At 40.4% G+C, this 27,783-nt stretch overlaps 1 protein-coding gene across 4 annotated transcripts; it reads left to right on the top strand.

Moving 5' to 3' along the window:
• Window positions 1-25,420, top strand: slitrk3a (SLIT and NTRK-like family, member 3a). 4 transcript variants are annotated; one of them, XR_006313391.1, is made up of 3 exons: window positions 1-3,682; window positions 16,393-16,565; window positions 24,756-25,420. XR_006313391.1 is itself a non-coding variant. In XM_043702147.1 (2 exons), exon 2 carries the CDS (start codon window positions 5,206-5,208, stop codon window positions 7,828-7,830), a length of 2,625 nt encoding a protein of 874 aa, XP_043558082.1. In that variant the 5' UTR covers window positions 463-2,305; window positions 5,129-5,205; the 3' UTR covers window positions 7,831-13,040. The 4 variants fall into 4 exon arrangements, 3 of the variants coding, with proteins under 3 accessions (XP_043558082.1, XP_043558081.1, XP_043558080.1); XM_043702147.1 differs by lacking the exons at window positions 16,393-16,565; window positions 24,756-25,420 and adding an exon at window positions 5,129-13,040 and having other exon boundaries at window positions 463-2,305; XM_043702146.1 differs by lacking the exons at window positions 16,393-16,565; window positions 24,756-25,420 and adding an exon at window positions 5,129-13,040 and having other exon boundaries at window positions 463-2,742.
• Window positions 25,421-27,783: the final 2,363 nt, after the last annotated feature.

Here is a 27,783-nt window from a genome sequence, read left to right as displayed (position 1 = left end):
CGCTTGGAGGCTTGGCAATTCTATGTGTGTCACTCTCCTCTGTACCAGAACCCAGCAGGCACTGTGCAAGATATCACCACTGGGTGAAGGACTTGGCGGGCTTATTAATGTGTTGTTCCATATTTGTGTGAAAATAATAGACGGGAGAGCCAATTTGTTGTTTTCATTGCTTTTTGGGGGGTTGTGGTGTTAATTTTGTCTTTCTGTTTCGGACGATTCCCATTCCAGGCTCAGGGGCGGCACTTGAGTTAATTACTTCTGATCCGATGGCTGATGAATCTGGTCTTCATGCTTATTTACGTCTATACGGCGATTATCGTTCCGCTGATAAACCAGACTGATCTAAAAGAGGAGAGTGTGAGGAGATTCCACACCATCGTGCTCCCCATTACAAATTGAGAATGCACCGGCGACTTCGTCCTCCTCTGTCTGAGGTCTTATTCATCAAACTGGCAGAGATGTGGGGGGAAAGGAGCGATCAGCTTCACATCAGGAATGGCTGTACACATCACCTGCAGCTAAAACTCCGCCTTACACGGTGTGTCTGTGAATGGACAACCTGCCCCTTCGCTGTAGCTTGGCTCTGGCGCTGGAGGTAGAGGATGAGTCCGCTGAGGTTTACTTCAGATGGTCAGTGAGTTTAACATCTGCAAGTCTGATCGCCCTCAAAACCAAATGGAATGACACAGCGCCATCTGTGCGCACCGGCACACTCTGCTCCCTAGATCCGACTCGAGTGTTACTGTTCCCTAACACTGCTCAGTCAGTCAACACCGATAATAAAACAGTAAATAACTCAACACACTTGCAAAACAACAACAAAAAAGCGTTTTACTTAAATCAATACAGCGGAGACCTCAAAATTAAAATCGAACATTACTGCATGTGTTTATTTTGAAATTACGTAGCATGTCTTGAGTCTCCGTCAACATGCACCTATCTCCAAATAAAGATCTAGAGTTCAAGCTTGAATTCCTCCGTGAGTTACTGATCGGGTTAAGGGTATTGAATTGGCCTTCGCTCTTGCAACCGAGAGAAAACTTGAGTTCTCATCGGCAGAAATGAAAGGGAGTTTTATTTCCAAAACATATAACGGGTGATTCCCGTCGCTACAGTCATTCGCTCTTCGATACAATGGATTTCTTCATTTGCTAAGTAAAGACATCCGCGTGGACTGTGGGGAGAGGAAGAGAAAGGATGATGGGAATAACCGATCCCTCACTGATGGCTCCTCTGCTCTGATTTCTCTGCCACTACAAAACGTCTTCTGCAGAAAAACAGAACCTCCGCGCAGACTCTGGGGCGCTGCCCTGCTCGAAAGTAACCCATCAAACTGGGAAATCACCGAGGTCGTGAGAGTGAGCGTTACCGCCTCTCTGTGAGAAACATATTTTGCTGAATGTGCCGGGGGAGTGGGGGATCTGCCGTCTTCGCGGGTTCCGGGGGAGAGGAGGGGATCGCGTTTATTTTTGCTCTTTTTTTTACTTATGGAGACATTTAGCCCTTGAACGGAAAGCATTAGCCCCCAGCCTGGCCACTGCTGTTCACCCGAGTTTGCGATGAAACCTAATATTTACAGTCACTATAATTTGTGACCTCTCTTAAAAAAACACGTATGTTTTTGTTTTAAATATGGGGAAAAGCAATAACCTTTCGGTGAGCCCCAAGTTCACTATCCCCCAGCTTACTCACAAATCTCTTGCCCAAGGTGTGAGAAATAAACATTTGGGATAGATGGATATGGTGTTGCAGCTGCCGGACTGAGCTGTGATTGAGACAAGCGCTCTGTCTAAACTGGCACACGGTCATTATAAACGGGCTTTCCCTCCCTCCCCCAACACCTCTAAAGATTGGAGGGGCGGGGGCGAACGAGGTCATAGTCCAGCTGAAAAAAAAAGCTGCATACTAATCGGCTCGGTCAAAGCGTCAGCATGTCGGGAATGGCTTCTTGCCATTCTAGTGCTGGAGCGGGTCCTATCTGGCAGTGAATGGTTTCAGGGGCGCGGAGGCGCCCTGGCCAGTGGAGTACACCCCAGAGCCCGGGTGCACTGACTGCAGTCACCGCCATTCCTTGTGGCACCTTCACTTCGGAGCAAGACACCGCCAGGTTCAGGGAAGTCACGCCGGAGGCGCTTTGCGCCAGAAAGCGATGATTTCCAGGCAGTTTTCTCAAGCTTGGAGTCTCGACCCCTTTAAGGAAGAGCGTGTCCCAGGGATAGCTGCTCTCCGGTTAACCAATCAGGAGCGGAGCATCCAGAAAGTCTTTTCCAGTCGTTTCGCACAATTCGACGCATGTTAGAATAAAGTAAGTGTCTCAAAGCACCGCAGGAGCGGTGCAGAAAGTGCCGACCATCTTGAATTGGAGTTTTGCTGGATGACCCCGGGAGTCGGTTTGTGTGAACGGACGCTGTGCAGCTTCAGTGGGGAGGCGGGGCTGGAACTGGACACAGCCGGGGTGGCGTCCCACTTCAGTCGGTGCTGTCTGAATTCACTGTGGGGCCAGAGCGCGGCCTCTTTAAGCCTCCCTCCGACTCTTGCCCTGTCAGGATTTGAACAGCATCCTGGAGGAGAGGGGGAGGGGTTGGGGGAGGGGGTCAGAGAGAGATTACAAACTATTCTGGTGATCGTAATGAGCCCGAATCCCTGAGCAGCAAGCCCACACGCCAAAGACCAGGATAACGGGGGTTTTATTTTTAGCGAAGGCGACGTTGAGCTGTCATCATCGTGTTTTTTTTTAAAACGGTGAGTGTTTGGTGCAGGGGAAACCAAGCAACGCGCCAGTGGGAGATAAATAAATCAGATTAAATCCGGAAGAGTGCGGTGCTGCGGGCTGTCTGTGATTGTCAGTCTGCTGTTGGAAAGCGCGGAGAGAGGGGTGGGGGTGGAGGGGAATCTACCGGAGTCCGCCTGGAACCTACTGAGTCTCCCTCCGAGCGGACGGTTCTGGATCTAATCCCCGCCATCCCCAGTCTACGGTCTACGCCTGTTTGTTCATTGTCAATCCTCCGCTCGAACACAAAACCGCCGGTGACCCAATAAAACGGATGCGATTCTGGGCGCTGCTGACTTCTTCCCGCTCCTTTCTCCACCCCCCCCCCCCCCCCCGAAGAAGAGGAGTTCGGAGCAAGGGAAGAAAAGGACTGAGCTGATGAAATTCTCCTGAGAGAAACCAGAAGTGAATGTGCTCCTAGCACACCCACCCAACGTTAGTGCCAAGCGCATCTACAGCCACCCCCACCCCCTCCACACATACACACACATACACATTCTCACACATACACACACACTCCTGGCTCGCTTCACTCAGCCGTTAAGTCCTCAAAGCTCATCCCATGACGTAAAAGGAAAAAAAACATCAAGAGACTGATCGGGGGCAAGTGATTTTCCGATGCAACCGAGCATCCCAAATGTACTGGTGCACTGGCTGAAAGCAGCAGCCTCGAACCGTCCCTGCAGCTTGGGGGTGAGCTAAAGGCAGACTTTCCACAGCCATCATTGAAGAGGCAGAGAAACAGGAGAGAGAGAGAGCGGGAGCAGGAGGGGGAGCGAGCTGCATTCTAAAGATGCACTTACATTCTTATCACGTCGGCATTTTCCTCCGACTCTTCAACAGCGGGAGTGAAGGCAGCTCGAGCAAATCCTCAACTCTTTTCACTTCTTGAACTAAAATCGGCTACGGACGGTAAGTAGACTGCTGTATTGGAGTCTTTAGACACATTGTGTTGAAACATTCGGTGGTCGGGCTGCTATTTGACTGAGGCTTCTTGAAGGCGTTGTTCCTAATAGAATAATGTTATGATTGTATCTGTTTGGTAAGACAGTAACAGATTGTTTAAATGCCTTTATTGGAATTTGTGTCTTTCCCGGTCTACCTCTCTCTATTCTCCACTCCCGAGTACCACACTTAATCCTCCTCTCAACAGCATTTCTATTTTTGAACTTCCCTTTGCATTGTTCCGATTTTTCGCTCCTTGTCATTAACCTTTCGAGTTTATTTACTGAGTTGGCATTGCTTTCCAGCGCAGGTTAAGGGATTTTGTTTGCTTTATAAAAAGCAAACAAATTCAAACACAGAACTTGTTCAACTGTATATCGTGTAAGTGAAATATAGCAAAAAGCACCGATTTTTTAAAATCCATGGTCACTGTCAGCGTTTCACCTTAATGTGGGGAGATTACAATAAGCAAATCCGTGATTAAATTAGACACAATGTACTGTCATATTTATGCGCAAAATCGGCTTTTCTCTGATTCTAACTAATAAAACAGAGCTGGTCAGTACAGCATCTAAGGATGTGCAAGATCCTTTCCAAGCCCGAGCTGATTCACGGACGTCACTAATGGGGCTGCAAATGTAGGCACCACAATAAACCATCAGATTACCGGGGTTTGATTTAGTGGCATTCTGCTGTGTTTGACCTCAGTCCTTCCACAGTTGAGGATGGTTATGTGGGAAATGTTTATATGTTGCAATTTGCAAACCTCTAAATTGACAGGTCCCCGCCCCGCCCCAAAGTAAATGAGTTTTCACATTAGCAATCATAAGGTTGGTGTCTGTCACTCCAGTTTAGAGAGTGCACATGATTGGATTAAATTGGGAGAAATCAGAGTGCTTTTATTACAAGGAGAACAATGAGGACAATGCACAGATTTGGCTGTTCGCAACACACGGTGTAGCCTAATTCTCTGCACCCTCTGGACTGGACATCACCAAACGTTCAGACGTATTTTTCTTCAGGAGCAATTCGCCAATTTCCTGTTTGTCTCCCTTTTTAAAAAAACAAATAAAAAAATCAATTAAAATAAATGAGAAACAGTAATCAATCCCCAGCTTCTGGCAGTGCAGAAATGTCATTATCTTCGTATGCGCCTCGGATGCTGTCAAATGCCTTTCATATTTCCAAGAAATTGCTGCAACATATTCGTGCCTTTGTTTCGTTGGTATTGACATAGGTACACAACATTCTTACGTAGAATACTCTGTATTAATGGAGAAATGTAGGGGATGTCTCTATGTATGATTGGGGTATCTACATTGAAAATGATGAATCCAATTTGTTAGGATTCAGTGTTTTTCTGAAGGGAATTCTGAAATCTAATGCCATTTTCTACGTGTCTTCTATGTACAGTCATTGCATCTCCAGGAGTTCCCCTACGCCTAATAACTGCTGTACCTCCAGCTGAACAGAGAAACAAAAACATAAGGATGTTCTGGATAACCCTTTTAAGCACAATAGCTCTAGGATGGAGTACGTCGATTCCACTAATGGAGGACTCGAAAGAGTTAGATGAACCTTGCATGGAGCCATGCTACTGCGAAGAAAAGGAGAGTTTTTTGCAAATACACTGTGAAAGTAAAGGTTTTACAAATATTAGTCAGATAACCGAGTCATGGATGAGACCTTTTAAACTTTACCTACAAAGAAACTCTATGAGGAAACTCTATTCTAACGGTTTTCTGTTTCTAACCAACGCAGTATCAATCAATCTTGGCAACAACGCACTGCAGGACATTCAGGCAGGTGCCTTTAATGGCATGAAACTTCTGAAACGCTTATATTTACATGAAAACAAACTCGAGGTTTTTCGAAATGATACATTCTTGGGTTTGGAGAGTTTGGAGTATCTACAGGCCGACTACAATGTGCTGAAGAGGATTGATGGCGGTGCATTTAGGAACCTCAATAGACTGAAAGTGTTGATTATCAATGACAATCTGATACCACTTCTACCGCACAATCTCTTCAGGGCGGTTTCCTTAACCCACATCGATCTGCGTGGTAATAGGTTAAAGTCACTGTCTTATGCGGGGACGCTGGAATACATTGGCAGGCGCCTCATGGAGATTCAATTGGAGGAGAACCCATGGAACTGTACATGTGAAATTATGCCACTGAAGTCTTGGCTAGAAAGCATACCATACACAGTTCTTGTCGGGGAAATTACGTGTGAGACACCATTCCATCTCCATGGCAAGGACTTGAGGGAGATCAGGAGAAGTGAATTGTGCCCGATCCATTCAAGTGTAGAGGTAGAGGTCAGCTTGGGAATCCCGCAGCTTGCTTCCAGTAACGACAATGCATGGCCTACCAAACCCTCCTCTATGTCTTTATCGGTGACATACACGGCCTCTTCTGTTGAATACAAGACATCAGGTAAATTACCAAAAGCAACTAAGACTCCAAACACTTTAAAAGCACAGCCAACTCTACGCAGTGTGTATTCGGGACAAAATCAGCCTATAGTTGCAGGCTACCAGACCAGGCCTCCCATCCCTATCATCTGTCCCACGGAATGTTCCTGTAGCTTACATATCAATGATCTGGGTTTGACAGTACAGTGCAAAAATAAAGCGATCCAAAATATGTCTGAACTAATACCAAGGCCGCTGAACGCTAAGAAGTTGTATTTAACTGATAATCTAATTCAGAAAATCTACAGGTCAGATTTCTGGAATTTCTCCAGTTTGGATCTTTTGCATTTGGGGAGCAACAGCGTGTCATATATTCAAGATGGTGCTTTCATGAATCTTCCAAATTTAAAGACCTTGTATTTGAACAACAACGAAATCGAACGTCTCACCCCCGGCATGTTCAGAGGGCTACAAAGTTTAGAGTACCTATATTTCGAATACAACATCATCAGAGAAATCCAACCAGCGTCTTTCAGCTTGATGCCCAACCTTAAACTATTATTTCTCAACAGTAATCTTCTCCGAACTCTACCCACGGACGCTTTCACGGGCACCTCTCTGGGTAGGCTGAACCTGAGAAATAACTACTTTCTGTATCTGCCGGTGAGTGGAGTGCTCGAGCATTTGGACTCCATTGTACAGATCGATCTGAACCAGAATCCCTGGGATTGCTCGTGCGATTTGATTGCTCTCAAGCAATGGGTGGAAAAGATCAGCACAGTTAAACTGATTGGCAGCGTGCTGTGCGAGACGCCGGAGTTCCTCAGAGGGGTGGATCTGAAAATGGTCGACTACGAGGTGTTGTGCCCTGAACTGAAACATGCCGCTGCCTCTCCGGCCGTGCCAGGCTCCGGGGGGAATGGTAATGTGATCTCCACAACCACAGGGTTCGGCTTCTCCTCGCAAGGTGGCGCCATTCCCCTTTCAGTCCTGATCCTGAGCCTTCTGATCATTTTCATTTCCGCTGTATTTATTGCAGCGGGTCTCTTTGCTTTCGTGCTTAGGAGGCGTAAGAAATCGCCCTTCAGGAGACGGCAGGACGTAGACCTGACTGGTATGCAAATGCAGTGCAGAATCTTCGAGGAGAGAGCTGCCAACTCACCCGAGAAAGCGGCCAGCCACGTCTACGACTACATCCCCCATCCCGTCACTCAAATGTGCAACAATCCTATCTATAAACCACGTGAGGGAGAAATGGAGGAGGAATTCTCAGAGACTCAGGAAAATAATACTAATTACAAAACTCTGGAGAAAGACAAGGAATGGAAAACGTCACTGTCCAACAGCAACCTTAATACCATAGTTACGATTAATCAGACTAACGATTTTGCAAGTTTTCCAGAAAATGGGGTTATTTATCCCACTGTGTTGGACAGAGATAGAGCAGCTCACACGGTTGGCTTTGTGGACTGTCTCTATGGCACCGTGCCCAAGTTAAAAGAGCTACATGTCCACCCTCCTGGCATGCAATATCCTGACTTACAGCAAGATGCCAGGTTTAAAGAAACCATTCTCTTTGGCTCATCTGGACGGGGATACCCTGAGCAAACCCAGAGCGAATACCTCGAGTTAAGGGCCAAACTTCAAACTAAGCCAGACTACCTCGAAGTACTAGAGAAGACATCATACCGATTTTAGATATCATACCAACGGAAACGAACCCCAATCACAGCATGTTTTAGAAGGTAAAGGGAAATTATCCGCCACCCCCCTCATTAGGTTGCTTTGGACGAAAGGCCATATTCAAATCATATTCAATAAAGTGCCTTTGCAGACTTTAGCCAGCAATGATATCAATCATATTTTTTTATGGTAACGAGAACTGACTGTGCCGTCTGTAGTCATATAGAGGGCTGGTTATCGACCGTCATATAAATAACCCTATTCATTACTGGCAGCGACTTTGTTCACTTTATTTGGCAGGAAGTGAAGCCTCTCTCTTGCTCTCTCCCTCTCACACCCAAATGAACGCCGAGGGCAAAATTTGTGAAACATTGACTGCAGTCTTGCTGCATGTGTAAAACTGCCGGGGTGTAACTCGCTCAAATGACAAGAAGTAAACTTGGTAATTAAAGTGACTGCAACGCTCTATCGTTCAGTGTTATTTAATTCTTTTTATATATTATATATAAATATATATTATATTCAAGAGGGGAATATAAAAAAAACTCTACGACGCATCTACGGATTTCAATTTGTGAATATGACGCCAAGATTTTATTATAAACAATGCACTTTCTTAAAAAAAGCTCGTCAATGTTGATGCTTACACCACTAACAGCTTTGTAAGAAGCACTTTTAATGTTTTCTCTCTCTCAAACACACAAAGATTTCGAAGTGTGCATATTTATTCTGTAATTTCTGTGAACAATCATTGTAAAGGTAATAATGTTAACTCAATGTAGTGACTGCGTCTGGTAAAGCTTTCATAATAAAAAGGTGATAAACTATGCAGTGACATGTAGAGATTGTATGTGAGTAGAACGACAGCAGGCGAAGGAAACATAAGATATTAATTTATGAAAAAAGAAAACCTCCGATTCCAGAATCTAATTTAATATATTGTCTTACAATGAGTCTCTCTCGTCCATCTACTATAATTAGAAATGTTTTGCCTTAATATAATCTACTGTCTCTGAAATGGCATTTGCAGTTTCTGAGACTTAAGCACAGTAGGCAAACAAATATTGCAAAAGCGATTGTACATGAACACGAGTACTTCTACTCAGCTATGTTTTGGGGAATTTTAGTTTCTTTTTAAATATTTTGTTCTATTCTTTAAAAATGCATCTAGTTTTGCAGCAAGTCCAGCCTATTGGGATAGACTGTGTGGTCATCACATCATGGATACAGCACAAGGAAGCCAGTACCTAAAAGGAAGCTGGATCTTACTGTAAATAACGTTGTCCTTGATAAACTGTAAGTAATGCTTCTTTCAATAAATAATTCCATTGAGCAAACTGCTTACATCTTCAAATTTGAGGTGGTCAAATATTATTGTGTCGCAACAATTCACAAAAAAAAAGACGCTGCTGCAAATCACAGCAGATTTCAAGGCGCGTTTGAGTTTTGTTTTGGCGTATTCAAATCTTCAGTTAAAGAAAGGCAGTTCCAATATAGCGGAGAGAAATTCAGTGACCCCCGGGTGATGAGGCCGTCGTGGTATGTTGGAAGGTGTATCTGCAATGGGAACCACATTGCCTCATTCAATTGTTGTTCAAGTGACATGAGAAGGCGGTGCTAATTCCAGCAGAGGGCACCGTGTTCCAATCACAACTATTTGACGCAACGACAGCACATCTTAACGCAAAATTCAATCGGTTTTATACACCCAGGAGGCTCAGTCTCATTGAGAGTAAATTGCTGATGCATTTCCATTTTATCCCAACTGAACTAAGATACAGAAGTTAAATTGTTATCGAATTCCCCCCGGACTTGAAAATCTGTTGGTTTCTAATGATCGGTTTCTGACATTAATTGGAAGTTATGATTTATTAATAAAGCTACCGACCGCATTATTGCTTTAAGTATTCCGCGGCGACTGTCGGTAATCTATTTCTGACAGCTTATTACTATCTTGCCGACGGGGAGTCTCGCCGTGGTGGTGAAATGAACCTGTGGGTATATTGTTTCGAATCTTCGCTGGCAGAAATCTTGTAAACTGGCAAAGACAAATCAGTTTCCCTGGACAAGGACTAATAGATTGATGACATTAATCTGCTGGTTATATTCGCGGAACCTACGCCGTCATACTCCCAAGGCCAGAGTGCGGGGTATGTTTCAACTTGGAAAGGAGGAAGATTTTGCCCCCACCCCAGAGTGAAGCGCATGCATTTGACTGCAAGAGCTTTCCTTTGCTGAATTAGATGCTAATGTTGACGACACTAACTCGTTGTGCACTTGGTCAAAATTGGGTATATGATGCTGAAATGAGAAATATCTGAGCTGGTGCATTGTAACCAATTGCAGCCTCTGCTGGAAATGATTGATGGCCCAAGATGGCCCTGTTTGAGGTTCTGCATGAGTACAGATTGAAGTCCTTGCAGCGAAGAGAACGGCGCGATTCCTCAGTACGTCGCAGGTTAAAGTGATGTAAATCGTGTGGTGTCAGCTCACCAACAGTGCCACGCATTCCTCTTGTAATTGTTTGCTGTGTTTTAACGTTGTGCGCAGATGGTCAAAAGATGACGGATGTTAATCTGATTTTTCCCCCCAATCGAACCCTGACTAAACTTAATCCTTAAACATGACAAGGAAAAGAAAATGTGCTTTAAGCGGTTCAATCGCTTGCCATTCGCATTGTCATTCTTTTCTTCCTTTACCTATTGCAACTTCATTTTTAAAATCATTTATCTCAGAGCTCGCCTTTTGTTCTTGACCTTTGACCCTCACTGCCTCTAATTACTTGACGTCTAGTACGTTTTAACTTACCTGGTTCTGATCAAATTGACCTGAAATGAGACTTTTCTGTCTTTCCAAACCTGCTGTCTGGTCTTCTAATTATTTTAAGCAGTTTATCTTTTTGTCAGGTTTTCACCATTCTCAATACGACTTTGTTTTTATTGATGCTCCCAGTTAAAGGAAAAATAGTGATTGGACAGGGGCATACTAGGCTAAAATTTACCCCTTTTCCACTACTAGAAAGAGGACAAAGAATTGCTAAGACTGTCATCTAGGTTTATCACCAGCTGCAGTTTGCTAGAAATGTTCTGACCACTTTTCAAACCCTGCAATGCCCAAATGGGGAGGATATGCAGCTTGTTAGATCAGAGCTTCCAAGGAACTGAATCTGATTTCTGCTGAGAACTTCAGGTATATTCTAACTGGGATGTACTTTTCAATGTCTCCTCATAATAAAGCTAATGAAATATTAATAGCAACAATTTACATTTGAGGACTCAATGTTTCACAGGATTTAGAGCTTGGTTCAACCGCCACTTACTGCTTCTCTTGCAGTTCTGCCTGTGAGAGAAGGCTTTGCTATTACTGTATCTGCAAACTCTTACACAATCTTTTTGAAAATCAATCCTTTACTATCTCTCCTTATTTTTATTGGTTGCATGATAAGTTGAATTTGCTCTGCTAAGCAAAGCAATAATGGGTTGGCAATCTTGAGAATCTTGAACTAGCTGTCACTGTTCAAAATTCTGGGATCTTCAATTTAAAAATAACAGATTAGGTGACCTTTTTTTTTCAGAAGGTCATCAATTTTTGGATCTCTCTTTCTGAAAACAAGATGGAAGAAATATCCATGAATTTTTTTAAGTTAGTAGAGAAATTCTTGTTAAGCAAAGGGATGAAAGATTATCAGGGATAGATAGTTATGGAGATTTAAGGCTACAATCAGAGAAACCACAAGCTTTTTGAATGGCAGGGCAGACTCATTGCCTCCTCCTGCTTCTAACTCATGTGTTCATATGTACATTTTGTGTTATTAAATATCTTTAAATGCAATTTGGAACAATATTATTTTAAGCACAAAAATATATCACCATAGATGCTGTAAATCTGAAATGAGAACAGAAATTATTAGAAACAGTCAACAGATCTGGCAGCAACTGTGGAGTCAGTAAGAGAGTTAGAGAGCTAATCTTTCAGGTCTTTGACTATTTTACTATCTTTGAACCTGAAACCTGATCCTCCCTGTGGTAATGGGTAATGACCTTAAGATGCCATATGGCAAGTTCCTGTTGTCGCTCAGGTTGATTTATTTGGTAGGATTTGGTTTAATTGTTAAAATTTTACATCTATTGATGACTGCTCCTCTGCAAGTTTTATGAAAGTACTGAAATTACATACTCATTGCATTGTATGCTATTAAATTATTACCTATTTTCAAAGAATCTAATACAACTGATACCTATGAAAAATTTATAGACATTGATTGATAAAGGTCAATCTATCTTCACCCCGACATATATATTTCAATGAGTTGTTTCTCAATTCGAAATCTTTCAGAATGTTCTTTTTCCAAAGCATCTGTAATGGTTTAGTTATATCAGAAAACAAAAGCAAAATACTGTGGATGATGAAAATGTGTAATAAAAAACAAAAATCCTGGAACCGTGCAGCTGGTCTGGGAGCATCGACGGAGTGAGAAACAGAGTTAACATTTCAGGCCTGTAACTGCTGAAACATTAATTAAGTCAGAACATTGAATTTGATTTAACTAATTTGATCAATTATGCAAGAAAATCATATTGTACAAGCTATTTGTGTATTTGGTGATTAGATTGTTATTCTATTTAAGTATTGAAATTTACAATCAAGTCAAACAGTAGTATTCAACAAAGCAATCGATGGTTTGGAATTAATGATGAATAATTGAAAGTTGTTAAGTACTTGCACTTTGGCTGTAAGATTAATATGATTAGATAAAGAATCATCTCATAATCAGTCAGATATATTCCACTAATTATTGCTAATGGGTTAAAATTTTCACTACTTGAAATTAATGAAAAGCAAATTTTGCTGAGTGACATTAGAAGCTGCAGATTTGCCAAATACAATATGTTTGCAGAGGATTTTGAGATATTTCAATTTGCAGGTGAACATTCACTAACTGAGCCACCATTCAGTGAAAATTACTGCATTGTAGGTTTGGACCTCTGATTGCTGTTGAAGATCTAAATGTGGAAAATTTGCATTGTCTCCTGTTTTCATGCTTGTCACTCCTTATTTTCTGTTGCATACTGAAATATTTTTATCCATAAATGCACAATACAAGTTTTGACCACTGTTTTCAAACTAATAGTTTGACTATATAGATATGACTTTGAATGTGAAGTCATGTTTCAGATTGCAGCTTTGTCAATTTTGTGCTACAATAACAAGAACATCAAATCTTCTGCTGTTTGTCATTTCTGGTGCTTATTGAAATTCAGGGACCAAAGTCTATTTATATTGCTTTCACATATAGATACCCTCTATGTATTAGATCCTTCTGTTGATTGTATACAACCATTGTTCATCCATATAATTCACATAATTTATTTGGAGTTTGCAGCAGTGAAGGAATGCCACCTTGTCTAGTATGCTGAATAAAGATAGTGGTCTATTCATAAATATAGTATTGCATCAATCGTATCTTTCAAAAAGAAAGTGTACATATAATTATTAAATAAATAAAGAATGCAAGGCTATAGAAAGTGAATGGAGAAGTAAATTGGATATCACATTCCAACTGTTCATGCAGTTCAGTTCTTTATGGAATTTGTGTGTGAGACTTTCCATGCAAGTACTTTTGCAGTACGTGGCACGGAATATTGTAAATTCTCGAAATCTGAAATAGTAATAGAAAAAAGGTTTAGAACACTCAGTTGGTTAAACAGCATTTGTAGAGAAAACAAGATGGGGGTCATTTTTGATGTTTATATCAGGATATGTTATGTATACATGATTTGTTATGCACACATGGTTTGTTATTCACTTTCTGGATGTATTACTAAAATGTTGCACCAAAACTCTAGAACTACCTCCATAGCAGTACTTTGGGTGTACCCTGTCTACATAGATCACAGCTGTTCAAGAAGACACATCACCACTGTCTTCTTCAGGGCAATAGACATGTACTGATCTGCCTGCTATGTCTATATCCTACATGTGATTAAAACTACAGACTTAGCATTCAGGAAATGTTCCATATCAGATCTATATGACTAAATATTGTCAAGACAATTGCAAATCTGTTTAAAACATGGTGTTATTAATCTTTATCACATTGTTGACATAATTCAAACCCAACAAGATAGGCCACATCTTTAAGACAAAATGCACAAATAACATTTGGAGAGAGACTGCTATTGCTCACAAACATAGTGCTCCATGTTAATGTAAATTATCATGACATTTAATGTCCATTGTGATTTGTGCCTGTCAGTTTAGTTCTCCCCTTAACCATAACTGATAGTGGGTGTTTCTGATTCCGTAGTAAATATTGTTTTGCAGCTTTGTAGTCCTTATGTCTTTCACACTTTGAAGTGTGCAAAATGTGAAATGCATGGATATTATTTAATTCTATTGATCAAAACTGCTTAAACCAGCTGGTTTTGTAGAAGCACTAATTGCTCATAGTGTGGAATGCAATGATAATAACATACTGCAAATAAACAGAGATTGAAAAATTAGTCTAAATTGACACCACTATAATTCTGCCAACTATTAGTTTAGCAGATGTTGGTTACCTACAATTTAATACCTGACTGCTACATCTTGCCAGGTCAATGGATATGTGGAAGTCATAATACATAATACAAGTCATAATACAAACACTGTTTATGATGTATACAATGGCATTATCTTCAAAATTTGATCAAACTTCCTGCAGAATTGAAATACTGGCCTTTAGGAGTTTCCAATTTAATTATAGTGAACCACCCAAAATATATTATGTCTACAAAATATTTCTTTGGTACTAAAAGATAAGAGTATAATTATGTGTTTTATGTACTGTAACTATATATTAAAATCACTATTCTGTTTTCTCAGTATTCAAATTACTGTACAAATAGCAACCAGATATAAAGGTTAATCATGTGCTACGTTCAATGTGAACAATTTCTCATAGTCATGCAAATTTGACTGACCTCTTCTGCAACTAATTGTGGCCTATCTTGAAGCCAGTACAGGAGGTGGCAGTGGGAGTGAGTTCTGTATGACAAGTGCCACCACTTGAGGGAGACACTAGGGATTTGCTTATTAAGGATTGTTATTTTATGTTGTGAATAATTAAGGGTCAAATTGAATCACAGTTATTTAGCCATTGCAAAGCAATCCATTTGTTTAAATGTTAGCTGCTTTCCCTGCTCTAAAGATAATTAATGTTGTAACATGTCATAATAGGTAGATTGCAATAAAAATTTGAAATTGGTTTACATTTATTATAGAATAGAATAGAATAGATTATTTACAGTATGGAAACAGGCCCTTTGGCCCAACAAGTCCACACTGACCCTCTGAAGAGTATCCCACCCAGACCCATTCCCCTAACATACCTAACCCTGAACACTATGTGCAATTTAGCATGGCCAATTCACCTAATCTGCACATCTTTGGATTGTGGGTCGAAATCAGGGCACGTGCAGGAAAATCTTGCAGCCTGAGGCTGGAATCGAAAGCAGATCCCTAGCGCTGTGAGGCAGCAGTGCTAACTACTGAGCAACCATGCTGCCCAAACGTATTATGTATTTTTTCTAATGGCTATTGAGTACAAAATAAAATTATAAAATTATACGTGTTGGTATACAATTCTTGTAGGGTGAGAACAGACTATTTGCAACAAATCCACACCAACCCTCTGAAGAGCACCCCCTTCTCTATCCCTGTATTTCTTATGGCTAATCCACCTAAACTCCACATCCCTGGACAGTATGGGCAATTTAGCATGGCCAATCCACCTACCCTGCACATGTTTGGACTGTGGGAGGAAACCAGAGCAAACCCACACAGACAATGTGCAAAGTCCACAGTCACCTGAGGCTGGAATTGAACCAAGGTCCCTGGCACTGTGAGGCAGCAGTGCTAGCCACTATGCCAGTGTTAGTGAAGCAGAAATTTATCAAGAAGGAGCATAAGGTATGTTTGTCCTAACAAAACAATATACAGGTCGCTCTGCTATGACATGCGTTTCATTAACACAAATTCACTATAACGATTAACGAATTGGGGACACTGGTTCTAAAGCACGAAGTTTTAGAGCATGTATTGGTTGTAATGTGATTCCAGCTCCAGCTGTTATGTGCTCAGTTTCAATATGATATAATAGTTTAGTTCTGAAACACCTTCAAACCACCGTGAATTCCTTATTTTCAATTTTATTAGGTTCATTTAAAAGATATTACATTTTATGCTTAAAAATCAACAAGCATTTTGATAGATCTTATATTCATTTGTTTATAGCAGCTTATTTGCTTTTTATTTATCAGCATGAACTTGACAACATGTTTGTATGTGGTGCTAACTATTTGACAAAATATCTTACTGATCTATCCTTTCTAAGAGTTAGCTTATGAGAACCACATGTTCTATTTGTTTAGCTAACTATCTTTTTGTCTTTGGACCTACCTTTCTGCATTTTAATTTAATGCAATCAATAGAATTAAAAATATATTCTGATGGAAGTAAAAGTATGAAATGTAAGAAATGGTGTTGTTTGAACTCTGAAAGGTATAAGTTCTCACTAAAACTTTCACTGATTCTCAGTTTTGCTAGTGCTGTTTGGTTCCACACTCAGTCAACTGCAGCCATGATGTCAAGAGTGGTCACTCTCCCCTCACTTTTGGAATTCAGGTCTTTCACTCACATTTAATCCAAGGTTGTAATGAGGTCAGAAGCTGAGTGGCTTGGTGAAGTCCAAACTGAGCACAAGTGAACAGGTTAGTGCTAAACATGTACTGTTTTACAGCACATTTCATCACTTTCCATCTCAGAGCATCAAGAGCAAACTGGTGTGAAGGTATTTTACTGGTTTGGATTTGTCCTGCTTTTTGTGTTGAGTTCATATTTAGGCAACTTTCTACATTGTTAGTTAGCTGCCAATGGTGTAGCTGTACTGGAACAGTTTGGCTAGGGGTGTGGCAAGTTCTGCAGTTTTCAAATCTTCTGAACTATTGCTAGAATTTTGTCAGAGCCTGTAGCCTTTTCAGTATCCACTACCTCCAGCTGTTTCTTCATATCAAGTGGAGTGAATTGAATTCACTGAAGCCTGGCATCTGTTATACTATGGACCTGAAGGTGGCAGAAAAGGTTAATAAGGTAGTCAAAGGCATATGAGATGCTTACACTTGTCAGTCATGGCTTAGATTATAAAAGTGGGGAAATCATGTTGGAGCTTTACAGAACTTTGGCTAGACTACAGCTGGAGTATTGTGTGCAGCTCTACTCACCACACTCTAGGAAGGATGTGATTGCACTGGAGGGGGTGCAAAGGAGATTTACCAGGACGTTGCCTGGAATTGGACAAGGAATGTTAAAAAGACATGCCTTATGGCTTTGTGCTGAATGCATGGAACATTCAAACAAAAGTGGATGAATGAATCACGTAACAAGATATCAATGAGTATCACGTATTTGGGATTACAGAGATATAGTTGCAGGGTGACCGGGGATGGGAACTGAACATCCAGGAGTATTCAGTATTTAGGAAGGATAGGCTAAAAGAAAAAGAGAGTGGAATCTCATTACTGGTTAAAAATGATGTAAACACAATATTGAGGAAAGATATTAGCTCAGACAATGTAGAATCTCTGTGGGTAGACCTGAGAAATACCAAGGAGCGAAAAAAAATTAATGGGGGTGATAGAAAAAACAGAAAATTAGTGGTGGTGTTGAGAATGACATTAAACAGGAAATCAGGGATGCATGAGGTAAAGGAATATCTGTAATTATGAATGATTTTAATCTCATGTAGAGTTGTCTTATCAAATTAATCTCAGTGCCAAAGAGGAGGAATTCCCAGAGTATATAAGAGATTGTGTTTTGGACCAATATAATGAGAAACTAACTAGAGAACAGGCATCTTAGTCTGGGTGAGAAGGGACTGAAAGAGGAATAATTGGTAATGTGGTTATGAGAGACACTTTAAGAATGAGCAACCATAATATGATACAATTCTTCATCAAGATTAAGAGTGACCTCATTGATTTTGATACTAAGATCCTGAAACTTAATAAAGGGAAACACATGAGTTGACTATAATGGATTGGGAAATATTACTGAAAGGAATGATAGTAGATAGGCAATGGCAAATATTCAAAGAGTGAATGTGTAAACTACAAAAATTGTTTATTCCTATTTGGTGCAAGTGTGAAAAGACAACAGTGGCCAAACCAAGGCTTTTGAGGGAAGTAAGAGATAGTGTTAGAAGATAAAATGGGGCATATAAATTTGAAGAAATTTCCTGAAGATTGGGAACAGATTAGAAGTCAGCAAAGGAGGAACAGATGATTGCCTAAGAACGGTAAAATAGTGTAGGAGAGTGATCTTGCGGGGAAAGTATGAACTGAGTATAAATGTTTAGAAATATGTAAACAGAAAAAGTTAATGCAAATCCCTTACAGTCAGAAATAGTGACATTTATAATGGATAACAAAGAAATGGCTGACAAACTAAATTCACACTTCACTTCTGTCTTCATAAAGGAGGACTTGGATAGCATACTAGAAATTATGGGGAACATAGGGTTTAGTGAGATGGTTTTGGAGAAATTGATGGGATTGAAAGTTTATAAATTCTCATCGTCTGAGAATCTACATTCTAGAGTACTTAAGAAAGTAAGCTTTGAAATACTGAATACATTGGTGCTAATCTTACAAGATTCTTTAGACAATGGAATAGTTCCTGTTCATTGGATAGTAGCTAATGTAACCACACTATTTAAAAGGGAAGTTGAGATAAAAACAGGGAATTATAGAGCAGTAAGTCTGACATTTGTAGTGAGTAAAATGTTAGAGTCCATTATCAAGGATTTTGTAGCAGAGCACTTAGAAAACAATTTACAAAAGGGAAATCATGCTTGACAAATTTAATGGAATTCTTTGAGAATGTAATGTGTAGAGTTGTTTGGGGGAGCCAGTGGATGTGGTTTATTTGGATTTTTAGAAGCCTTTTGGCAACGTCTCACATAAGATATTAATGTGTAAAATTGAAATGCATGGGATTGAGAATTGTGCATTGAGTTAGATAGAAAATCAGTTAGCAGCAAAGAAACAAAGAATAGAAATAAATGGATCTTTTTCATGAATGGCCAACAGTGACTATTTGTGTACTGCAGGGATCAGTACTAGGACCCCTGCTATTCACTTGTGTATGTTAATAATTTAGATGAAAGGACTGAATGTACAGTCTCAAAATTTGCAGATGACTCAAAGCTAGGTGGAAGGGTGAGCTGTGAGGAGAACACAGAAATGTTACAATGTAATTTGGACAGGCTGAGGCAGCAGGCAAATGCAAGACAATAGCAGTATAAGGTGGATAAACGTAAGGTTATCTACTTTGGTCACAAAATTAAGAAGGCAGCTTGTTATTTGAGTAGTTGTAAATTGAGAGCGGGGGATGTTCAATGTAACACATAACTGCTAGTATAGTATTGTGATTTATTGTTACATCCATAGGATGGGAGATTTGGAGTCTAGGGGGCACATTTTTAAGGTGATAGGAGAGAGATTTAAAAAAGACATGAGGGGCAATTTATTTACACAGAGGTTGGTTTGCATGTGGAATGAACTGCCTGAGCAAGTGGAGAATGTAGCCATTTAGATAAGTACATGAGTAGGAAAGTTTTGGAGTGATATGGGCCAGGAGCAGGGAAGTGTAACTAGTTGATTTTGGGATCATGTTCAGCATGGACTGGTTGGATTGAAATGTCTGCTTTCGTGCTGTATGACTCTTTGACCCAACGTATTTATTAAAATACAGTAAAATGTATTAAAATCACCATAATTAATCAACACAATTTTAATTACATAAATTATAAAGAAAGATATAATACATACAAAGCAAAGTATGATTTCCTTTTTTGTTCCAACCATGTATTCTTGATTTCTTAAGTGGTTACAGGACATTCCTTACTCCACAACTGTCAAATCTATTCCTGAGGCTGCAAAGCCAAAGAGGAAGCACACTGAGGCAGCTTCACCACTGCGGACTGGACTCCGAATGCCGCCACTGATACTCCAGCTGTAGCTATAGCCAGGAGACTGCTCTAACTCTCGAGGACTGAGGCCCATTCTCAACTTTCGTGGACCGATAGACCCCATCCTGAGAATTGAAGAATCATGCACTCTTCTGCCATTGCAGACACCACCGAAACACCAAAGGAAAAGAACTGACCCCAGTCCATCATTACTGGAACAGTTATTCAAACCAGGACTGCCTTGGCAATGAGGGATGGAGCAGATCCATCAGTCAACAGCTCCCTATAACCTTTCTCCACTACCGCAGCCACAGAAAGAAGGAAAAATGAATTTGGTTCAAAAGTTAAATGAAGGAAAATAAAATTTAAAAATAAGTCCTTTACAGGATGAGATGGGGGATTTAATAATGGGATATGAGGAAATGGCTGAGGCATCAAACAGATATTTTGTATTGGTCTTCATAGTAGAGGACATGAATAAGTGTGTCAGTAATTGACAAAAAGACAAAGGCAGGTGAGGACCTGGAAACACTCATTATTACGAAAGACATACTCTGTTGGGCAAGCTAATGGAGATAAAGATAGACAAGTCTCCTGCTCCTGATGAAATGCATCCTAGGGTGCTAAAAGAGATGGCGAGAGAAATAACAAATGCACTTTTGGTAATTTTCCAAAAATTGGCTGCACTCTGGGGCTTGTTCCAGCAGGTTGGAAAACAGCAAATGTGAGGACCCTTATTGAAATAGGGCATAGACAAATGGTGGGGAATTATAGAATGGTTAGCTTAACTTCTGTAGTGAGGAAAATGCTTGAATCTATTGTCAAGGAAGAAATAGCAAGATGTCCAGATAGAAATTGTCTGATTAGGCAGATGCAGCATGGGTTCATGAAAGGCAGGTCATGCTTAACCAATCTACTGGAATTCTATGAAGACATTACGAGTACGGCGGACAACGGGGACCTAATAGATGTGTATCTAGATTTCCAAAAGGCATTCTACAAGGTGCTGTACAAAAGGCTGCTGCATAAGGTAAGGATGCATGGTGTTATGGGTCATGTACTAGCATGGATAGAGGGTTCGTTAACTAACAGGAAACAAAGAGTGAGGATAAATGAGTGCTTTTCTGGTTGTCAATCAGTGACTAGTGGTGTGCCTTGGATCAGATGTTGGGACTGAATTATTCACAGTTTACATAAATGATTTGGAGTAGGGGACCATGTGTCGTGTGTCAAAGTTTGCGGATGATACAAAGATGAATTGTAGAGCAAAGTGGAGAGGACTGTGAAACTTTGCAGAGGGACATAGATAGTTTAGGTGAGTGCGCAAAGGTCTGCCAGATGAAGTACAATGTTAATAAATATAAAGTCATCCATTTTGGTAGGAATTACAGTGAAAATGACTCTTATTTGAATGGTAAAAATTGCAGCATGTTGTTGTGCAGAGGCGTTTGGGCATGCGTGTGCATGAATCACAGAAGGTTGGTTTGTACAGGTAATTAAGAAAGCAAATGGAATTTTGTCCTTCATTACTAAAGGGATTGAGTTTAAAAGCAGGGAGGGTATGTCACAGCTGGTTAGAGTGCTAGTGAGGCCACACCTGGAGTACTGCATGCAGTTTTGATCTCCTTACTTGGCACCAGAGAGGTTGCAGAGGAGATTCACTAAGTTGATTCCAGAGTTGAAGGGGTTGGCTCATGAGGAGAGACTGAGTAGACTGGGATTATATTCATTGGAATTTAGAAGAATGAGGGGGTATCTTAGAGAAACCTATAAAGTTATGAAGGGAATAGATAAGATAGAGGTAGAGGGTATGTTTCCACTGGCGTGTGAAACTAGAACAAGAGGACATAACCTCAAAGTTAGGGGGAGCAGATTTAGGACTGAATTGAGAAGGAACTTTTTCACTCAGAGGGTTGGGAATCTGTGGAATTCCCTGCCCAGTGAAGTAGTTGAGGCTTCCTCATTGAATGCTTTTAAAGCTAAGATAGATAATTATTTGAATACTAAAGGAATTAAAGGTTATGGTGAGAGAATGGGTAAGTGGAGCTGAGGCCACAAAAAGATCAGCCATGACTTTATTGAATAGCAGGCAGACTCGAAGGGCCAGATGGCTTACTCCTGCTCCTGTTTCTTATGTTCTTATAATCTTACACTCAATGTTATTAAAAAAAAAGGATGCAGTGAGACATGCAATAGGAAGTGAATGGGCTGGGAGCCCGAACCCTTCCTACCCTGTCGCCTCTGCCATCTTGAAGAAAAAGCATTCACCACTCGCTGAAAGTAAGTGCACAGGCACAGCAGGCAGTAAAGAAGGCCACACTTGGGAATATTGTTCACAGTTTGGTCTCCTTATCTGAAGAAGGATGCCCTTGCTAAAGAGGGAATGCAGTTGAGGTTTACCAGATGTTTCCTGGGATGGCAGGACTGATGTATAAGGAGAGATTGAGTCAGCTATAATTGTATTCACTGGAGTTCAGAAAAATGAGGGGGATCTTGTAGAAACTTAGAAAATTCTAGGACTTAAACAGTTTTAATGCAGGAAGGATGTTCCTGGTAGTGGAAGAGTCTGGAACAAGAGAGTATAGTTTAAGGATAAGAGATAAACCTTTTAGGTCTCAGATGAGGAGAAATTTCTTTGCCCAGACAGAGGTCAACTTGTGGAATTCACTACTACAGAAAGTGGTTGAAGTCAGAACCTTATACATTTTCAAGAAGGAAACACATATCTCGTGTGGCTAAAGGGATAAAAGGATATGAGAAGGGCATGATTTAGGGTGTTGAGCTTTTATGATCAACCATGATCATATTGAGTGGTGCAGCAGATTCGAGCAGTTGAATAGACTGCTTCTGCTCCTATTATGTTTCCATCTTTGTAATCCTGGGATGGGTCATTTCAGCTTTGAAGAGAGGCAGGATAAGCTTGGGCTGTTTTAGGGAGGCCTTGATAGAATTGTATCAGGTTATAAGGGACATGGACAGTGTGAATAAAAAGCAGCTGTTCCTTTTAGTTGAAGTTCAAAGAAAAGTGTGGATAATTTTTAAAGTGAAAGATAGAAGGTTAGAGGGGATTTGATGTAATATGTTTTCCACAGAAGATGGTTGGGATCTGGAATCCACTGCCTAGAGAGGAAGTTGAGATTGGAAACCTCACAACCTTGAAAAAGTACTTGGAAAAAGTGTCATAACATTCAAGGCTATGAGCCTAGTGTGGATAAGTGTGACTAGTGTAGAAAGCAGTATACATTTGGCCATGCAGACTCAATGGGCCTCTTTTTGACTGTGTGATTCTATCATCTTTGGAGGAGGCTGATCATCTGCTCATCCATGTACATTGATGAAATAGATCATGGAGCCAACTGTACAATACAATGTTTGCTGATGACACAAAGTGAGGAAGAAAATATGCTGTGATGAGAACATAAACATAACCCTTCACAGATATCTTAAGTGATTGGAGAAAAACTGAGGAAAATATGAACTGTCCCCTTTGGTGGAAAGAATAGAAAAAATATTTTATAGGACATTGGTGAGACCTGATGGAGACTTGTGTATAATTTTGATTTCTGAAGTAACTCCACAAAGGCCAGAATCCTGTCACTAAGTCACCTTTTACTTTCATGTCGATAAAGTGTGGCACTGGAAAAAAGCACAGCAGGTCAGGCAACATCAGAAGAGCTGCTGCCTGACCTGCTGTGTTTTTACCAGTGTCACACTTTATTGACTCTGACTTCTCCAGCATCTGCAGTCCTCACTACCTTTTTCTTGACATGACACAGTCAGCTCAGAGCTGGCTCCTGGAGTGAACAGACACTCTGATATATGTCAATCAGGACTGGGTTACCAGCCCCACTCAGGGAACTTATAATACAGTGAGGTCCAACTGGCTGACCTTGTTCCAATCACTACAATCTCCTTGCGCAACAAGGACAGAAACGCCTGAGAAGCAGTGCAGAGAATGTTCATTCAAATCATACCTTGTTTGAGAGGATTAACTTATGAGGAAAGCTTGAACAGGCTGAGCCTGCATCCAGTGGAGTTTACAGGAATGAGAGGTCATTTTCTTGAAACATGTAAGATCCTGAGGGGATGTGACAAGGTGAATGCTGAAATAATGATTTCCCTTACAGTAGACACTTGGACTCTTCTGCACAGTTTGAAAACAAGATAGTTTAAATTGAAAATGGCAGTGATAATTTTTTCTGTCTCTGAATGTTGTGTGTCTTTGCAACACTCTTCTGTAAAGAGCAGGGAATCACAGTCTTTGAATATATTTGAAATAGTGCTGGATAGATTTTTGACTAACAAGGGATAGAAGGGATTTTGGAGGGAAGGGGTATGTGGAGTTGAGACTATATGCAGGTCAGCCGTGATCTTATGTAATGGCAGGTCAATCCCAAGGAGCTAAGCGGCACATTCCTGTTTCTCATTCATATATTCATAAGTAAAGCTGCCTTTTTATTCAGAGAGACATCAAGCATGGCTGGTTTACTATGGTCATGTTGATAGGTTAAGGATGTTTTCTGAGGATGACATTGAATTTCACCTAATATACCAAAACTGATCATATTATTCTGTATTGACATTAGCTTACACATTTGAAAATATTACAGTTTTCAGCACTAACATCTCTTACTTCATGAACACAAATTTTATGTCCCACATCAAAAATAAAAGTTACTTCTTTGGACTGAAACATTAAAATTCATGAAGAGAGGGAGATCACTGTGGATCCATTTTGCCTGTTGTGCTGGCTTTCAGAACGAACAGTTGTGCTTAGTTCTACATGCCTGCTTTATGTCTACCACTCTGTAATCTCTTCACCCTTAAGCATCTGTCCAACTCTCTTTTAACATTATTATGGAATTACTTTTCAGGTTGAATGTTTCAGATCCTGACATCTCTTGAGTTTCATTTCTTCTCTTTGGCTTTTCAGATCCTTTGCCAACGATTTTGAATCTATGACCTCTAGTTATTGATCCACATGTCATAAGATTATTTTCTCTCCTAAAATAAAGTATCTCATCACTTTGAAAGCCTCGATTAGGTAATTCATAACCTTTCATGGTATGGCGACTGTTCTTCCAAAGACTACAAGAAACTACAGAGAATTGTGAACACAGTCCAGTCCATCACGCAAGCTAACCTTCCAACCATTGACTCCATCGATACTTCCTGCTGCGTTGGCAAAGCAACCAATATAATAACATAAACCCCCCCCAACCCCTGCACCCCCACCTACAGCCTCAGACAGAAGATATATGTATACAAATGGATTCAAGAACAACTTTTCCCTTGCTCTTATCAAACTTTTGAATGGACCTCTTAAATGTTAATTTTAATTTTGATCTCTCTACACCTTCTTTGAGGCTGTAACACTCTGTTCTGCTACATAATGCACTTTGTATGGTATGGTCTGCTTGTGGACCATGAAAAACAACACTATTCACTGGTCAAGGTCTAGGTCAAATAAAATAAAATAAAACCAAGTTTTCCAAGTTGTATGCATAACTGAAGTTCTTTATACTTGGTAACACCTTAGTAATCATCCTGTTTATTCTCATTGCATATTTCTTGAATGGTGATTCACAGCATTGTCCACCAGCTGAGGCCTCACCAGAAATAAAAAAAATTCTATCATGATCCCTCTCTGTAATGTTTTATTATTCCATTTCTACATCCCACTAAGGGACTGGCTAGCTTGGCTGGCTAATTTATACTGCAGACTAATGCTGAAAGCTTCATTTTGATCCTTGATCTTACTGAGGAGGACTTAGAAAGGTAATTGCAAATCACTACAAAACAAAAAGCTAAGGATACAGCTCAGAATGAAGCATCAGCAGACAATGAGCCAAAGATCTTCATTTGGGTAGAACACATAAAAGAATTAACTCAATGCTATTTTTTCAAACCATCTTGTCCTCTTTGTGTTTAAGATCTTTCAGCTTACTTATATTTTTCAAAACAATACCTTTTTGAGTATACTGTCTTTCAGTTTTAGACATCCCAAAATGCATCACTTCATATTTTTCCACATGGATTTCCATCTACTATGTTTCACCAATCTGGCAGGCATCATTTTTAACTTTATTGAATCTACTTCAGTTAAGTGTATATCTGTTCGGTAAGCACTTTCATTTCAATGTATCCTTTTATTGATATATCTCCCATTAATTTGTATGGAAATGTGTTCTGTCTAGTGGAAAGTAAAGGCAATTATCATTTATAATGCATAATTATACATTCCATACACGTCCATGCTTAATTTATACATTATTGATGGAATGTCACCTTTACAAATGGCAGTCAAATTCAAGTACAGTATATAGATCAACTCAACACCTCACACCACTAGTTATTAAAGAAGTGACTGAAAGTCATAAGATCAGTACTGATGATGGATTTAGTTGGAACATTCTTCCAAAGTAATTTTCCTTTGCTTTCCAAACTTCAAGGCACTTGCACAGCCATATTTCTATTTAGCTCTTAATCCAGAGGCCTAGACTAATGATTTAGACATGACTTGGATTCTAGGTAATCTAAGATGGAGGATGGGAAAAATTTCTGGCTGTAACAGCTGCTCCTTTTTTGAGGTATTTTAGATGTTGGAGGTGATTTCCTTGAATTCCAGGAGCAGCAATTACTGTTTTATATGCTGTTGCATTGTTTGGGAACTTTGGAGAAAAAAAGTCAAAACAACAGCAGTTTTAAAGGGAGAATAGCAGACAAAGGAAGCACATGGTGAGGTCAGTGCAGGAGAGAACCTGCACAGTTACTGCCTTTGCTGTTTGAATTCATGTATCACTGGACATCGGAGTGCATCTGGGAAAATTAACAAACAGTGAAATTCACAACTGATCTTGGAGGAACCTGTTTGGGTGAAGTTCACAGCACAGAAACAGAAAACTGAATTGTTTTAAGTGTGTCCTACAGAAAGTCTGCAGTGGTGAGTAGAGTGGGTTCTTTCTTGATTATATGTTTTTTTGAGATAGGTCTCTTGATTAAACTTAAAAATATAAGCCACAACTATTTAATTAACCTGGGGCAGTGTTTTGTAGATGGGTCTGTAGATTGTGAAGGAGCAAAAATGGCCTTTAGTAGAGTGATATATACTTCTTGTCAGATGTCTGAGTTTAAAGAGAGTTTAAGGGTTACTGCGGATTATGTCTATAATAAATGATGTTGGTTGAGAATCCTATCAGATTGAATGGATTGGTTGGAGAGACAGAGGCAATGAGGAATTTGCAACAGCAACAGTATGTGATGGATGGCAGTTATAGGAAGGGGGGAAAGTCTCAGATACAGTCACACAGATGGGTTAACTCCAGGAAAGGTCAGAGAGCTAGGCAGCGAATGCAGGAGTCCTCTGTGGCTATCCCCATTTCAAACAAGTATGCTGTTTTGGAAAATGTAGAGGGTGATCGATTCACAGGGGAATGTAGCACGAACAGCCAAGTTTCTGGCATTGAGACTGGCTGTAATGCCATGAGGGGTACATTGGGTTCCAAGAGATCAATTTTGTTCGGGGATTCTCTAGTCTGAGGTACAGACAGACGTTTCTGTGGCCATCAGCCAAAACTCAGAATGGTGTGTTGCTTCCCTGGTGCCAGGATCAAGGATATCTCAGAGACGGTGCAGAATGTTCTCAAAGGGGAGAGGGACCAGAAAGAGGTCATTGTCCACATTGGAACCAACGAAATAGGAAGGGAAAAATTTTGAGATTCTGAAGGGATATTACAGAGAGTTAGCCAGGAATTTAAAAAGGAGGTCGTCAAGGGTAGTAATATCTGAAATACCCCCAGTGTTATGAGCTAGTGAGGGCAGGAATAGGAGGATAGAGCAGATGAATGCATGGCTGAGGAGCTGCACCTAAATTGGAAGGGGACTAATAAACTGGCAGGGAGATTTGGTGGTGGGGGGATGGGAGTTTGGGAACCCGGGAGATAGTGAGGAAAGAGATCAAT

The sequence above is a fragment of the Chiloscyllium plagiosum genome, chromosome 13 (genome assembly GCF_004010195.1).
Source record: "Chiloscyllium plagiosum isolate BGI_BamShark_2017 chromosome 13, ASM401019v2, whole genome shotgun sequence".
NCBI lineage: Eukaryota > Metazoa > Chordata > Chondrichthyes > Orectolobiformes > Hemiscylliidae > Chiloscyllium > Chiloscyllium plagiosum.
This window is presented reverse-complemented; position numbering and strand designations above follow the sequence as displayed.

Excerpts from the sequence above, each read along its gene's own strand:
- slitrk3a (XM_043702147.1), top strand. The coding sequence starts at position 5,206 with ATGTTCTGGATAACCCTTTTAAGCACAATAGCTCTAGGATGGAGTACG.